General features: G+C 32.7%; 1 protein-coding gene across 2 annotated transcripts in view; it reads right to left on the bottom strand.

The window, feature by feature from the left end:
• Window positions 1-679: 679 nt before the first annotated feature.
• LOC114326338 (gastrula zinc finger protein XlCGF57.1-like) overlaps window positions 680-13,063 on the bottom strand; it is a 33,479-nt gene continuing 21,095 nt past the window's right edge. Inside the window, exons 2-3 of one of the 2 annotated variants that reach the window (XM_028274675.2) lie at window positions 5,365-8,622; window positions 4,658-4,879 (exon numbers count right to left, since the gene is read on the bottom strand). In XM_028274675.2, coding sequence (XP_028130476.2) covers window positions 6,695-8,622 — 1,928 coding nt within the window. In that variant the 3' untranslated portion in view covers window positions 4,658-4,879; window positions 5,365-6,694. Of the gene's footprint in view, window positions 4,880-5,364; window positions 8,623-13,063 lie in introns of both variants that reach the window. The other variant, XM_050646172.1, reaches the window with a different exon arrangement.

The following is a 13,063-nucleotide window of genomic DNA, read 5'->3' as shown; positions in this document are numbered from 1 at the left end:
TCATTCGTAAAGCAAATACATCATCAGATGGTTATATCGTAAGCACACCAACTCGTTACTAATATATTTAGTTGTGTTCAATAAATAAGTATGCACAAGTAGTGTTTTATAAAACCAACATTCACCTCCAGTTAATCAACACCCCGTATTTAACGAGTTCTATTGTAGTTCTTTTATTTTCGTAAAAAAAAGTGTTGTTCAGATCGTCAATTATTTTATGGTGGTCCATGACTTTTCAACACCATTCTCAGTTGTCATATTAGAAAACCTATTGTTTATTTCTTCGGTGTACGCTTCTCTTGTATCATTGTTTTTGAGTTTTCTATAATGTTTACTGATGCCTGCTGGTTTTTTCTTTTAGCTGTAGCGAGCCGCAGTTTAATATTTGCTACTAAGAGATTGTGGCCGGATCCTATGTCTGCTCCAGGTAATGCAGAGACGTTAGTAATAGCATTCCTGTACCTTCTATTAATTGTGACGTAATCTATTTGATTCCTTATAATGCCCCGATGTCGGTCTAAATGCGACCTCCATGTGTAAAGCCTGCTGGGTGGTAGCTTATAGCAAGTATTCGTTATGACTAGATCTTTGTGTTGGCAGTACTATATCAATCATTAAATTATTTAAAATTATTTTTATCTTTAAAAGTATTTTTAACACTTTATTTAAAAAAATACAGTTAATTTATATTTTATTTATTTACAAGAATTTATAAATCACAGTATACAATACTATACATATACTAAAAACTAACACCATTGTTGCTAACACATCTAATTTTTTTATTTAATTACAAGTTATTTGCCGCGCGTAACATCAAATTTATAACTAAACTGATTGATTCAAATCGTCTCTTATAAGGGGTGATTCAATGAAACGGTACGATTTCAAACAAGCAAAGAGAAGTGAAGAAATATATTTTTATTAAATTTAATAAAAAAACGTATACTACACAGATTGATGGATTAGGCTTCAACTTAGAGCGGCTTATGAAAAATATTCGAAAGAGTTCAACTATACAGCACTCTTCAAAGTTTATACCTACCCTTTTCGTTTGTCTGATCAAAACTTTCGATCGAGAAGTTTTCTGGATGCTATAGGTGTTAACTGGTGTTATATGTAATTTTGCACCAAAAATTGTTTGATGCAAAACTGATTTGCATTGAAAATTGTTTAACCCTTAAACGCCCAACCTTATGTAGGTTCAATGTATGCAAAACGGTGGGTAAAAAAGGTCCACCTCGAAAATAGCTAACATATTTTTACAGAGAGTTGTTACAAATGTTAGAATAGGCTTAAACTTAAGAATCTTATGCTTAATAAACACAGCATTTGCTAAAATAATAATATAAACGATGTACAAGCCTTCAACAAAATTACGAAGTACTTACATCAAAATTAATATATTAGTAAAAGTCAGTATTTCAGATATGTCGACTTTCTCCACATTCTTTCCTTAAGCCTCCTCATTAGTGTGGCGGATAATTATGTCGATTATGTAATTATACATCAATAATTATGTGGATTATGTTCCTGCCAACGAGAAATCATATAGAAACCTTTACAAAAGGTGGACATTTTGTGTCCATCCATATTTAACTCAAAATATTATATCAGTGTTAATAAAAACATATCAAAATATCCGATAGAACCAAATTAACATTCGATAAAGGGCTGTCTTTTTAATAATAAATAATTTTTTAAAAATTTTGGAACACCCACATAATAAATATGTTACACGGGAATATTACCCACCCTTCGGCGTTTAAGGGTTAATGCAAATTTCACATTCAAATGGTTTTTCACCAGTATGCACACTCATATGCGATTTTAGAAGTACTTTTCTTGAAAATTGTTTGGTGCAAATTTCGCACGTGTATGATTTCTTACACTCAAATGGTTTTTCACCAGTATGCACTCTCATATGTGATTTTAAATATAGTTTCATTGCAAATTTTTTGTTACAAATTTCACATTCAACTGGTTTTTTAACAGTATGCACCCTCATGCGTTTTTAAATTTTGTTCGATTGAAAACTGGTGCAAATTCCACATTTAAATTTTTTATCAGTATGCAATTTCTTATGGAATGTTAAATAACCCTTTGTTGAACATTTTTTGGTGCAAATATCACATTCAAGTGGTTTTTCACCAGTATGCACTCTCATATGCGATTTCAAAACTTGTTTCAAAACTTCACATGCAAAGGATTTTTCCTCAGTCTGTATACATATATTATGTTCTAAACGATCATTGTTTGACACTGATTTCTTGCAAATGATACATATAAAATGTTGTTCTTGAGTTTTCACTTTGGTAGTGGAAGTTACGTATTGATTGAAAGTACTACCACTTCGATCATGATTTGTTAAAAGGCTACTGGCATCAGTTTTCATATCTTCACAAGAGAAACCTACAATCCTCTGTTAAATCAATAAAACGCTACTAAATGAGAAATAAGTAATGTATAATAATTGTGGAAGTCCAATCTAGACCGAGTTGAAGACATATGTTTGTGTAGGTTCATTAGAAGTTGAAAAGTCCTGAGACTCAAGGCAAACAATACTTGTAGGCCGAATTATGTATTGAATAACCGTATAAACACTACTGGGAATATACTTAAGAAATCAATCTTTATGATCAACTCAGATATGATCACACCAGAACTAATCTTCACTGAGAAGATTAACGCAATTATACCATCTCGAGAACAAAAGGTCCCAAATATTAATGGAGACTTAATATGATTTACTAATGGATCTAACTGCACATGATATTGGATCAAGAGTCGTTGGGCAAACATGTAACTATAATAAATCTTACAACCCAGTTCAACATACAGCTGTGTTCAACATACAATTATTGAATTGATATTTACTTTCGTCTGGAGAAGTCACGACCTCCGTGGCCCCCCCTTGGATCCACCACTGCAGTCCACTATTGATTTCAAAGCTGCCAAACAGTTTATTATTTACAAGAACTTTAGATATTCCACCCTCCATACAGACTTTAGTCATCCTAATGAGTTTCTTTGGTATTGAGAATTCCGCCATGGCATTCCATACTTGGCTTCTTTCTACTATTATATCATATGCATATCGAAAGTCTATGAAGAGATTGTGTATGGGTCCGTTATACTCCCATCCCTTTTCTAGAAACTGTCTCAGCGTGAATGATTAATATATTGTGGATCTGAGCGTGAAAACCAGCTTGATATTCTCCTAGGAGATTTTTAGTATAAGGGTTTAGTCTACTAAGAATGATGTTTGAGAGGAGTTTATATGCCGTGTTTAAGAGTGAAATTTCTCTATAATGTGCGCATTTTGTTTCTTATCATTATGTTGTGTTAGATGTGATTTTAATGTAGCTTTTGTGAAAAATTGCTTTGAGCAAATATCACATTCAAATGGTTTTTCACCAATATGCACTCTCATTTGCGTTGTTAAATTTTGTTTCGTTGAAAACTGTTTGATGCAAATTTCATATTCATAGTTTTTCACATTCAAACGGTTTTTTATCAGTATGCACTCTCATATGCGTTTTTAAATTTTGTTTGATTGAAAACTTTTTGGTGCAAATTTCACATTTAAATTTTTCACCAGTATGCACTCTCATATGATCTTTTAAAACTTGTTTGAATGAAAACTTTTTGTTACAAATCTCACATTCAAATGGTTTTTCACCAATATGCACACGTATATGCTTTTTTAAATTAGGTTTCAATGAAAACTGTTTAGTGCAAATTTCACATTCAAACGGTTTTTCACCAGTATGCACTCTCATATGTTCTTGTAAGTACCGTTTCTCTGAAAACGGTTTGGTGCAAATTTCACATTTAAATGATTTTTCATCAGAATGCAATTTGTTATGCAATGTTAAATGAGGCTTTGATGTATACTTTTTGTTACAAATTTCACATTCAAATGGTTTTTCACCAGTATGCACTCTCATATGTGTTTCTAAGCACCGTTTATCTGGAAAGGGTTTGGTGCAAATTTCACATTTTAATGATTTTTCATCAAAATGCCATTTTTTGTGTTTTCTTAAATAACCCTTTGTTGAAAACTTTTTGTTACAAATTTCACATTTAAATTTTTCATCAGAATGCAATTTGTTATGCAATGTTAAATGAGGCTTTGATGAAAACTTTTTGTTACAAATTTCACATTCAAATGGTTTTTCACCAGTATGCACTCTCATATGTGTTTCTAAGTACCGTTTCTCGGGAAAGGGTTTGGTGCAAATTTCACATTTTAATGATTTTTCATCAAAATGCCATTTTTTGTGTTTTCTTAAATAACCCTTTGTTGAAAACTTTTTGTTACAAATTTCACATTCAAATGGTTTTTCACCAGTATGTACTCTCATATGTGTTTCTAAGTACCGTTTCTCGGGAAAGGGTTTGGTGCAAATTTCACATTTTAATGATTTTTCATCAAAATGCCATTTTTTGTGACTTCTTAAATAACCCTTTGTTGAAAACTTTTTGTTACAAATTTCACATTTAAATGATTTTTCATCAGAATGCAATTTGTTATGCAATGTTAAATGAGGCTTTGATGAAAACTTTTTATTACAAATTTCACATTCAAACTGTTTTTGATCAGTATGCGCTTTCATATGCCTTCTTAAATATTTCTTTGTTGAAAATTGTTTGGTGCAAATCTCACATGTAAAGGATTTTTCCTCAGTCTGTATACACATATGTTCTAAACGATCATTGTTTGACACTGATTTCTTGCAAATGATACATATAAAATGTTGTTCTTCAGTCTTCACTTTGGTAGTGGAAGTTATGTGTTGATTGAAAGTACTGCCACTTCGATCATGATTTGTTAAAAGGCTACTGGCATCAGTTTTCACATCTTTACAAGGGAAACCTAAAATTACAATCGTCTATTAAATCAAAGAAATGCTACTAAACGAGAAATAAATAATATATAATAATTGGAGGAAGTCCAATCTAGACTAAGTTGAAAACATATGTTTGTGTAGGTCATATTAGAAGATGAAAAGTCCTGAGACTGAAGGCAAACAATACTTGTAGGCCGAATTATTTATGGAATGGCCACATAAACACTACTGGGGGTATACTTGAGAAATCAATCTTTATGATGAACTCAGATATGATCACACCAGAACTAATCTTCACTGAGAAGATTAACGCAATTATACCGTCTAGAGAACAAAACGTCCCAAATATTAATGGAGACTTAATATGGTTTACTGATGCATTTAACTGCCCATGGTATTGGATCAAGAGTCTTTGGGCAAACATGTAACTATAATAAATCTTACAACCCAGGTCAACATACAACTGTGTTCCTGTGTTCAACATACAATTACATATTAAATTGATATTTACTTTCGTCTGGAATTTATGACCGCCGTGACACCCCCTTGGATCCACCACTGCAGTCCACTATTGATTTCAAAGCTGTCAGACAGTTTATTATTTACACGAACTTTAGATATTCCACCCTCCATACAGACTTTAGTCATCCGAATGAGTTTCTTTGGTATTGAGAATTCCGCCATGACATTCCATACTTGGCTTCTTTCTACGCTGTCATATGCCTGTCGAAAGTCTATGAAGAGATTGTGTATGGGTCCGTTATACTCCCATCCCTTTTCTAGAAGCTGTCTCAGCGTGAATAGTTGATATAATGTTGATCTGAGCGTGAAAACCCACTTGATATTCTCTTAAGACACTTTTAGTATAAGGATTTAGTCTACTAAGAATGATGTTTGAGAGGATTTTATATGCCGTGTTTAGGAGTCAAATTTCTCTATAATTCGCGCATTTTGTTTCTCATCACTATGCTGTGTTATATGTGACTTTAATGTAGTTTTTGTGAAAAATTGCTTGGAGCGGATATCACATTCAAATGGTTTTTCATCAGTATGCAATTTCTTATGGAATGTTAAATAACAATTTGTCGAACATTTTTTGGTGCAGATATCACATTCAAATGCACTCATATGTGATTTTAAAATTTGTTTCGTTGAAAACTGTTTAATACAAATATGCTTAGGCCTTATTCTTGAATTTCAGGGAGTAGAAATGGTAAGAGAAAGTGACTTATGTTACTTTAAGTTAAAATGGTAGAATGGTACAGTAAGTGCTTGGCTTACTAAGACTGAAAATGCTGTATTCTTGAAAAAATTCTTTTAATCTTTGAGAGAAATGTGCCTTCTCAAAGGAGTAACAATTTCTATTGATAGTATGTAAGAGAAATTGGGAAATGGGAACGAAAATAACAATAAATAACCTTAAAAAAAGCTGAGAGAAGTGTTTTGTTTTTTAAGAAGCGAAAGTGAAAATTAGATGGATCTCAATACTATGTCAATGTCACTTGCTAAAAATTAACTCTTGTGATCGGTTGAGATTTTCGACAAACAGCCGGCAACACTGTTCGCAGTTTCCCTTCTCACTTTCTACTCCCCCTGTTCAAGAATACAGTTTTTTAAAGTCGAGAGAAATTAAGGAGTAGAAAAGCGAGTTAGCTTAGTAGGGAGTAAAATCTTCTCTCGATTCAAAAATAAGCGCACAGTATGCACTCTCATGTCATTTTAAAACTTGTTTCGTTGAAAACTTTTTATTACAAATTTCACATCTAAATGATTTTTCACCAGTATGCACTTTCATATGTGTTTTTAAAGACCCTTTCATTGAAAACTGTTTGGTGCAAATTTCACTCAAATGCTTTTTCCCCAGTATGCACTCTCATATTATGTAATTTTAAAACTTGTTTCGTTGAAAACTTTTTGTTACAAATTTCACATTCAAATGGTCTTTCACCAGTATGCACTCTCATATGCGTTTTTAAATTTTGTTTTATTGAAAACTGTTTGTTGCAAATTTCACATTTAAATTTTTCATCAGTATGCAATTTTTTATGCAACATTAAGTGACTCTTTGTTGAAAATTTTTTGGTGCAAATATCACATTCAAATGGTTTTTCACCAGTATGCACTCTCATATGCAATTTTAAAACTTGTTTCGTTGAAAACTGTTTGACGCAAATTTCACATTCAAATGGTTTCTTGCATTCAAATGGTTTATCACCAGTATGCACTCTCATATGCGTTTTTAAATTTTGTTTGATTGAAAACTGTTTAGTGCAAATTCCACATTTAAATGGTCTTTCACCACTATGCAATTTTTTATGGATTGTTAAATGACCCCTTGTTAAACATTTTTTGTTGCAAATTTCACATTCAAATGGTTTTTCACAAGTATGCACTCTCATATGTGTTTTTAAATACCCTTTCGTTGAAAACTTTTTGTTGCAAATTTCACATTCAAATGGTTTCTCACCAGTATGCACTCTCATATGTGCAATTAAAAGTTGTTTCCAAAAAAACCTTTTATTACAAATTTCACATTCGAACAATTTTTCACCCGTATGCACTCTCATATGCGCTTTTAAATATAAATATATTGCAAACTGTTTGGTGCAAATTTCACATCTAAATGATTTTTTATTAGAATGCAATTGCACATGTATTCTGAAAGAACTCTTTGCTGAAAACTGTTTGTTGCAAATTTTACATTCAAATGGTTTTTCACCAGTATGCACTCTCATATGCAATTTTAAAACTTGTTTTGTTGAAAACTGTTTGGTGCAAATATAACATTCAAATGGTTTTTCACCAGTATGCACTCTCATATGCAATTTTAAAACTTGTTTTGTTGAAAACTGTTTGACGCAAATTTCACATTCAAACGGTTTTTCACCAGTATGCACACTCATATGCGATTTGAGAAGTACTTTTGTTGAAAATTTTTTGGTGCAAATTTCACATTCAAATGTTTTTTCACAATCAAGTGGTTTTTGACCAATATGCACACTCATATGCGCTTTTAAAGTATGTTTCAATGAAAACTGTTTGGTGCAAATTTCACATTGAAATGGTTTTTCACCAGTATGCACTCTCATATGTGCTTGTAAGTACCGTTTCTCTGAAAACGGTTTGGTGCAAATTTCACATTTAAATGATTTTTCATCAGAATGCAATTTCTTATGCACTGTTAAATGAGGCTTTGATGAAAATTTCTTGGTGCAAATTTCACATTCAAATGGTTTTTCACCAGTATGCACTCTCATATGTGTTTCTAAGTACCGTTTCTCTGGAAACGGTTTGGTGCAAATTTCACATTTAAATGATTTTTTACCACTATGCATTCTTATGTGTGTTTCTAAGTACCGTTTCTTTGGAAACTGTTTGGTGCAAATTTCACATTTAAATGATTTTTCATCAGAATGCAATTTCATGTGTTTTCTTAAATAAGCCTTTAATGAAAACTGTTTGGTGCAAATTTCACATTCAAACGGTTTTTCATCAGTATGTGCTTTCATATGCCTTTTTAAATAGTTCTTTGTTGAAAATTGTTTGGTGCAAATCTCACATGCAAAGGATTTTTCCTCAGTTTGTATACACATATGTTCTAAACGATCATTGTTTGACAATGATTTCTTGCAAATGATACATATAAAATGTTGCTCTTCAGTCTTCACTTTGGTGGTGAAAGTCATGTGTTGATTGAAATTACCGCCACTTCTATCATGATTTGTTAATAGGCTACTGGCATCAGTTTTCACATCTTTACAAGGGAAACCTAAAATTACAATCATCTATTAAATGAATAAAATGCTACTAAATGAGAAATAAGTAATGTATAATAATTGGAGAAGGCCAATATAGACCGAGTTGAAGGGATATGTTTGTGTAGGTCATATTAGGAAAAAACCTGAGACTCAAAGCAAGCAACACTTGTAGGCCAAATTATGTATTGAATAGCAACACAAACACTACTGGGACTAGAGAAATCAATGTTTATGATGTAACGTTACAAACATCACATCTTGGATATTTTATTTTTAAATAATTATTTTACCTTATTTCCTTTAATATTTCATTAATAATTATCTTCTTCTATTTGGTTTACCCATTTCCCCTTTAAAAATCGGTTGGCGCCCGTTCTATAATAGGCAACCCTATTTACATTGTATCATCTCTTGTGTTCCATGTTCGTTATTTCAAATTTCGGTCCAAGGTTCGTTGTTATGTCATTTTAATGACAGTGACAACCCCCGTATCTCATTCTCAAAATGGAGGTGGAAATGTTTTAAAAGGCAGAGCAGCTTCAAAAATAAATCATTTTATTTCAACAAATCATCTTCCTCTTGGGGTGAGTTACATATAGTTTTTTTTTAATAATTTCTTACAGTCATTATATTCCATCCATACCTAGTTTCTTATAACATTTTTTCTAATATTTTTACCTAACCTTCAAATGTTCAACCATGTGTTTGGTTTCTATATTTCTTTTCATCTATTAATATGCACGTTTAATAATCAAAATTTTAACTATTCTCCTCATCTAAATTCCATGTAATTTAACCTTGCCATTTACTATTTCTGAATACTATTTGGCAAAGGTGCAATTTGGTTTTCTTCTTGATAATTGATATGTGTCTTTATCTTATAGTTTTTGGGAATAAAATCCACTTTCTCCTTTCGGGAGCATGAAGCCCATCCCCGGCGATGCACCAGATGGCTGACAACCTAAACAATTATGCATCTCTAGACAGACAACACCAGCCAACATCTCAGACACCACCAAGACCGTAGCTGCAGCGACCTAGGGCCATAACACCTGCCCAGGTCTACAAGTCGACAGCAGTACCATACGACATCAAGAAGTTACCATCGAGCCGAATACCAAAAGCCATAAGTATAATCCAGAATTGTTAGTTTTTGGCAAGAATTTGAATACATTTGTTAATGCAATTTAGTAAGTCATTTTATTTATTATATCTTTATGAACAATAAACATGATTAGTTAAAATTGTTGTTTTGTTTGCTTCCATTCCAATTTTCATAGTTCATATCTGAGGTTAGGACAAGACGAACACACACCTGAGTGACTGAGCTAAGCTAAGGGTGTAACGATGGCTATCTTAGTTGATTGAGGTAATATTTTCGAATATTATTTCAATTAGCTGGGGTAGTCCATCGCATACTCGTTTCAATGATGAACTCAGATATGATGACACCAGAACTAATCGTCACTGAGAAGATTAACGCAATTATACCATCTAGAGAACAAAAGGTCCCAAATATACCCATTCCACGAATATACGACCCTCTTGGATTATCGCGACAACGAAAATTTTACTGTGCAAAATATGAAGAACGAAAGTAAATTGCAAATTATATTGTTGTTTAATGAAGTAATTATTAGAGCAAAATACTTTCGTACTTCTTATGTATGTTGCACACTAAAATATTCGTTGTCGCGATAATCCAAAACAGTCGTATATTCATGGAATACACCATATTAATGGAGACTTAATATGGTTTACTGATGGATCTAACTGCCCATAATATTGGATCAAGAGTCTTTGGACAAACATGTAACTATAATCAATCTTACAACCCAAGTCAACATACAACTGTGTTCTTGTGTTCAACATACAATTATTGAATTAATATTTACTTTCGTCTGGAGAGATCACGACCGCCGTGACACCCCCCTTGGATCCACCACTGCTGTCCACTATTAATTTCAAAGCTGCCAGACAGCTTTGGATATTCCACCCTCCATACAGACTTGAGTCATCCGAATGAGTTTCTTTGGTATTGAGAATTCCGCCATGGCATTCCATACTTGGCTTCTTTCTACACTATCATATGCCTGTCGAAAGTCTATGAAGAGATTGTGTATGAGTCCGTTATACTCCCATCCCTTTTCTAGAAGCTGTCTCAGCGTCAATGGTTGATATAATGTTGATCTGAGCGTAAAAACCGGCTTGATATTCTCCTAGGACATTTTTAGTATAAGGGGTTAGTCTACTAAGAATGATGTTTGAGCGTATTTTATATCACTATGCTGTGTTATAATAATATGTGATTTTAATGTAGCTTTTGTGAAAAATGGCTTGGAGCAAATATCACATTCAAATGGTTTTTCACCAATATTCACTCTCATATGCGTTGTTAAATTTTGTTTCGTTGAAAACTGTTTGATGCAAAGTTCACATTCATGGTTTTTCTCATTCAAATGATTTTTTCACTGAAACTGAAGAACTGGTTAGAGGAAAGAATGAGCTATATCTAAAATGGCTAAACACAAAACAAGATGAAGATCTCAGAAAATACAAAGAAAAGAAAAAAGACACAAGGCGAAAGATCATGCAAGGAAAAAGAGAAACATGGAATAAAAAGTGCAAAGAAATAGATGCTTATATCGGAGGTAGACAATGCAGTGAAGCATGGAAATTCATTAACAATGTGAAAGTCGATAAAAAATCGTACAACCCAATACAGCTAATACCAACAAAAAAATGGATAGATCATTATAAGAATCTACTTACCGAAGAAAGAACAGAATACAAAGATCAAGCACAAAATGAAATAAATATAGAAGGCGAACAAGTACTAATTGATGTAGCAGTAGTGACTAAAGCAGTAAAGCAGCTTAAAAATGGAAAATCCCCCGGCGCCGGAGGAATATCAGCAGAAATGATAAAAAACGGAACGCAGAAATTGTTTAAATCTCTTACATTTCACAAAGTACGTCAATGGAGAAAGCATCCCAGAGAAATGGAAAACAGCTTTCATAACCTCGATATATAAAAAAGGTAACAAATTAGACTGCAATAACTACCGAGGGCCATCAGTAACGAGCACGGTGAGTAGGATATATTATGGAAGAATAATCAGAGATATGATCGAAGACGAATACAAAAACCAAAAGGAAGAGGAGCAGAGCGGGTTTCGAGATGGTAGATCTTGCACAGACGAAGTGTTCTGCTTGAAACAAATTATAGAGAAGAAACTAGCACGGAATAGATCAACACACCTTACATTCATAGATTTAGAAAAAGCATATGATAACATACCTATCTCGAAACTATGGCAGGTACTCCAGGAAACTTGAATCAATTATACACTCATAAAGGCTGTTCAGAATATATACAACAACATGGAAACCCAGATAAAATTACGCAACAGAATATCAGAACCATTCAGAGTCAATAAAGGCCTACGACAGGGGTGCTGCATATCACCGACACTTTTTAAAATCTATATTGGTAAAGCTCTCCACCAGTGGAAATCGAAATGCAAAGGAATGGGCATACAGGTGGACGATGACACTTGTTTGCATACCCTCCAATTTGCCGATGATCAAGTAGCATGTGCAAATAACAAAGGTCCGGACTAACAAAAAATTATAAATTCTTTGTGACCTTGAATATTGAACCCTGTATATTGAAATTTTTAAAATCCGTTTACATATTTGAAAAGAGCGCAAAAAACAAAGTTTATTGGTTCGCTTAAATTTTTCGGCCAGACAATTTAATGACTTTAATTTTGAAATTATATTGAAGTTTTTAAGAACTCTTAGATTAAAAAGCAGGTATTGTTAACTTTTATTAATAAATTATTAAAGTCAATGAACAAATACTCATTCTAAAAATAATCAATACTTATTTACTACATTAGAACGATCCATTTACTCATCACAAGAAAAATCCAGGTCCGGATTAAAAAAAACAAAGTAATTGTGACCTTGAAACAACACCCTGTATATTGAAATTTTCCAAATTGGTTTGCACATTTGAAAAGAGCACAAAAAACTGAGTGTCTAGCTTCGCTTTAACTTTTTGCGCAGAAAATTTAATGACTTTAATTTTGAAATTAAATCTATTGAAATTTTTTAGAACTCAGATTAAAAAGCAGGTATTAGTAACTGTTAATCATAAATTAATAAAGTTAATGACTAAATACGTATTTATAGCCCAGTAAATGAACGGGAAATTCGGCGATACCGTGTAATTTTCAGGGGCAACTCCGAATTGCATGAAAATTTGGATTTAGGTTCTACTTACCCTCCACTTCAAAGTTGAAATTGTGCCATTGGTTGCTTTTACTTGGGGGGTGACAGTCACCCCTTCTCGGGGGTGAAAAAATATACGTTCGAGATAAGACCGGAAATGGAAAAATTGACTAATTTTAAGCAACTTTTGTTCTATAGAATTTTTTACGTAAGT

The sequence above is a fragment of the Diabrotica virgifera genome, chromosome 3, assembly GCF_917563875.1.
Source record: "Diabrotica virgifera virgifera chromosome 3, PGI_DIABVI_V3a".
NCBI classification, from domain to species: Eukaryota; Metazoa; Arthropoda; class Insecta; order Coleoptera; family Chrysomelidae; genus Diabrotica; species Diabrotica virgifera.
This window is presented reverse-complemented; position numbering and strand designations above follow the sequence as displayed.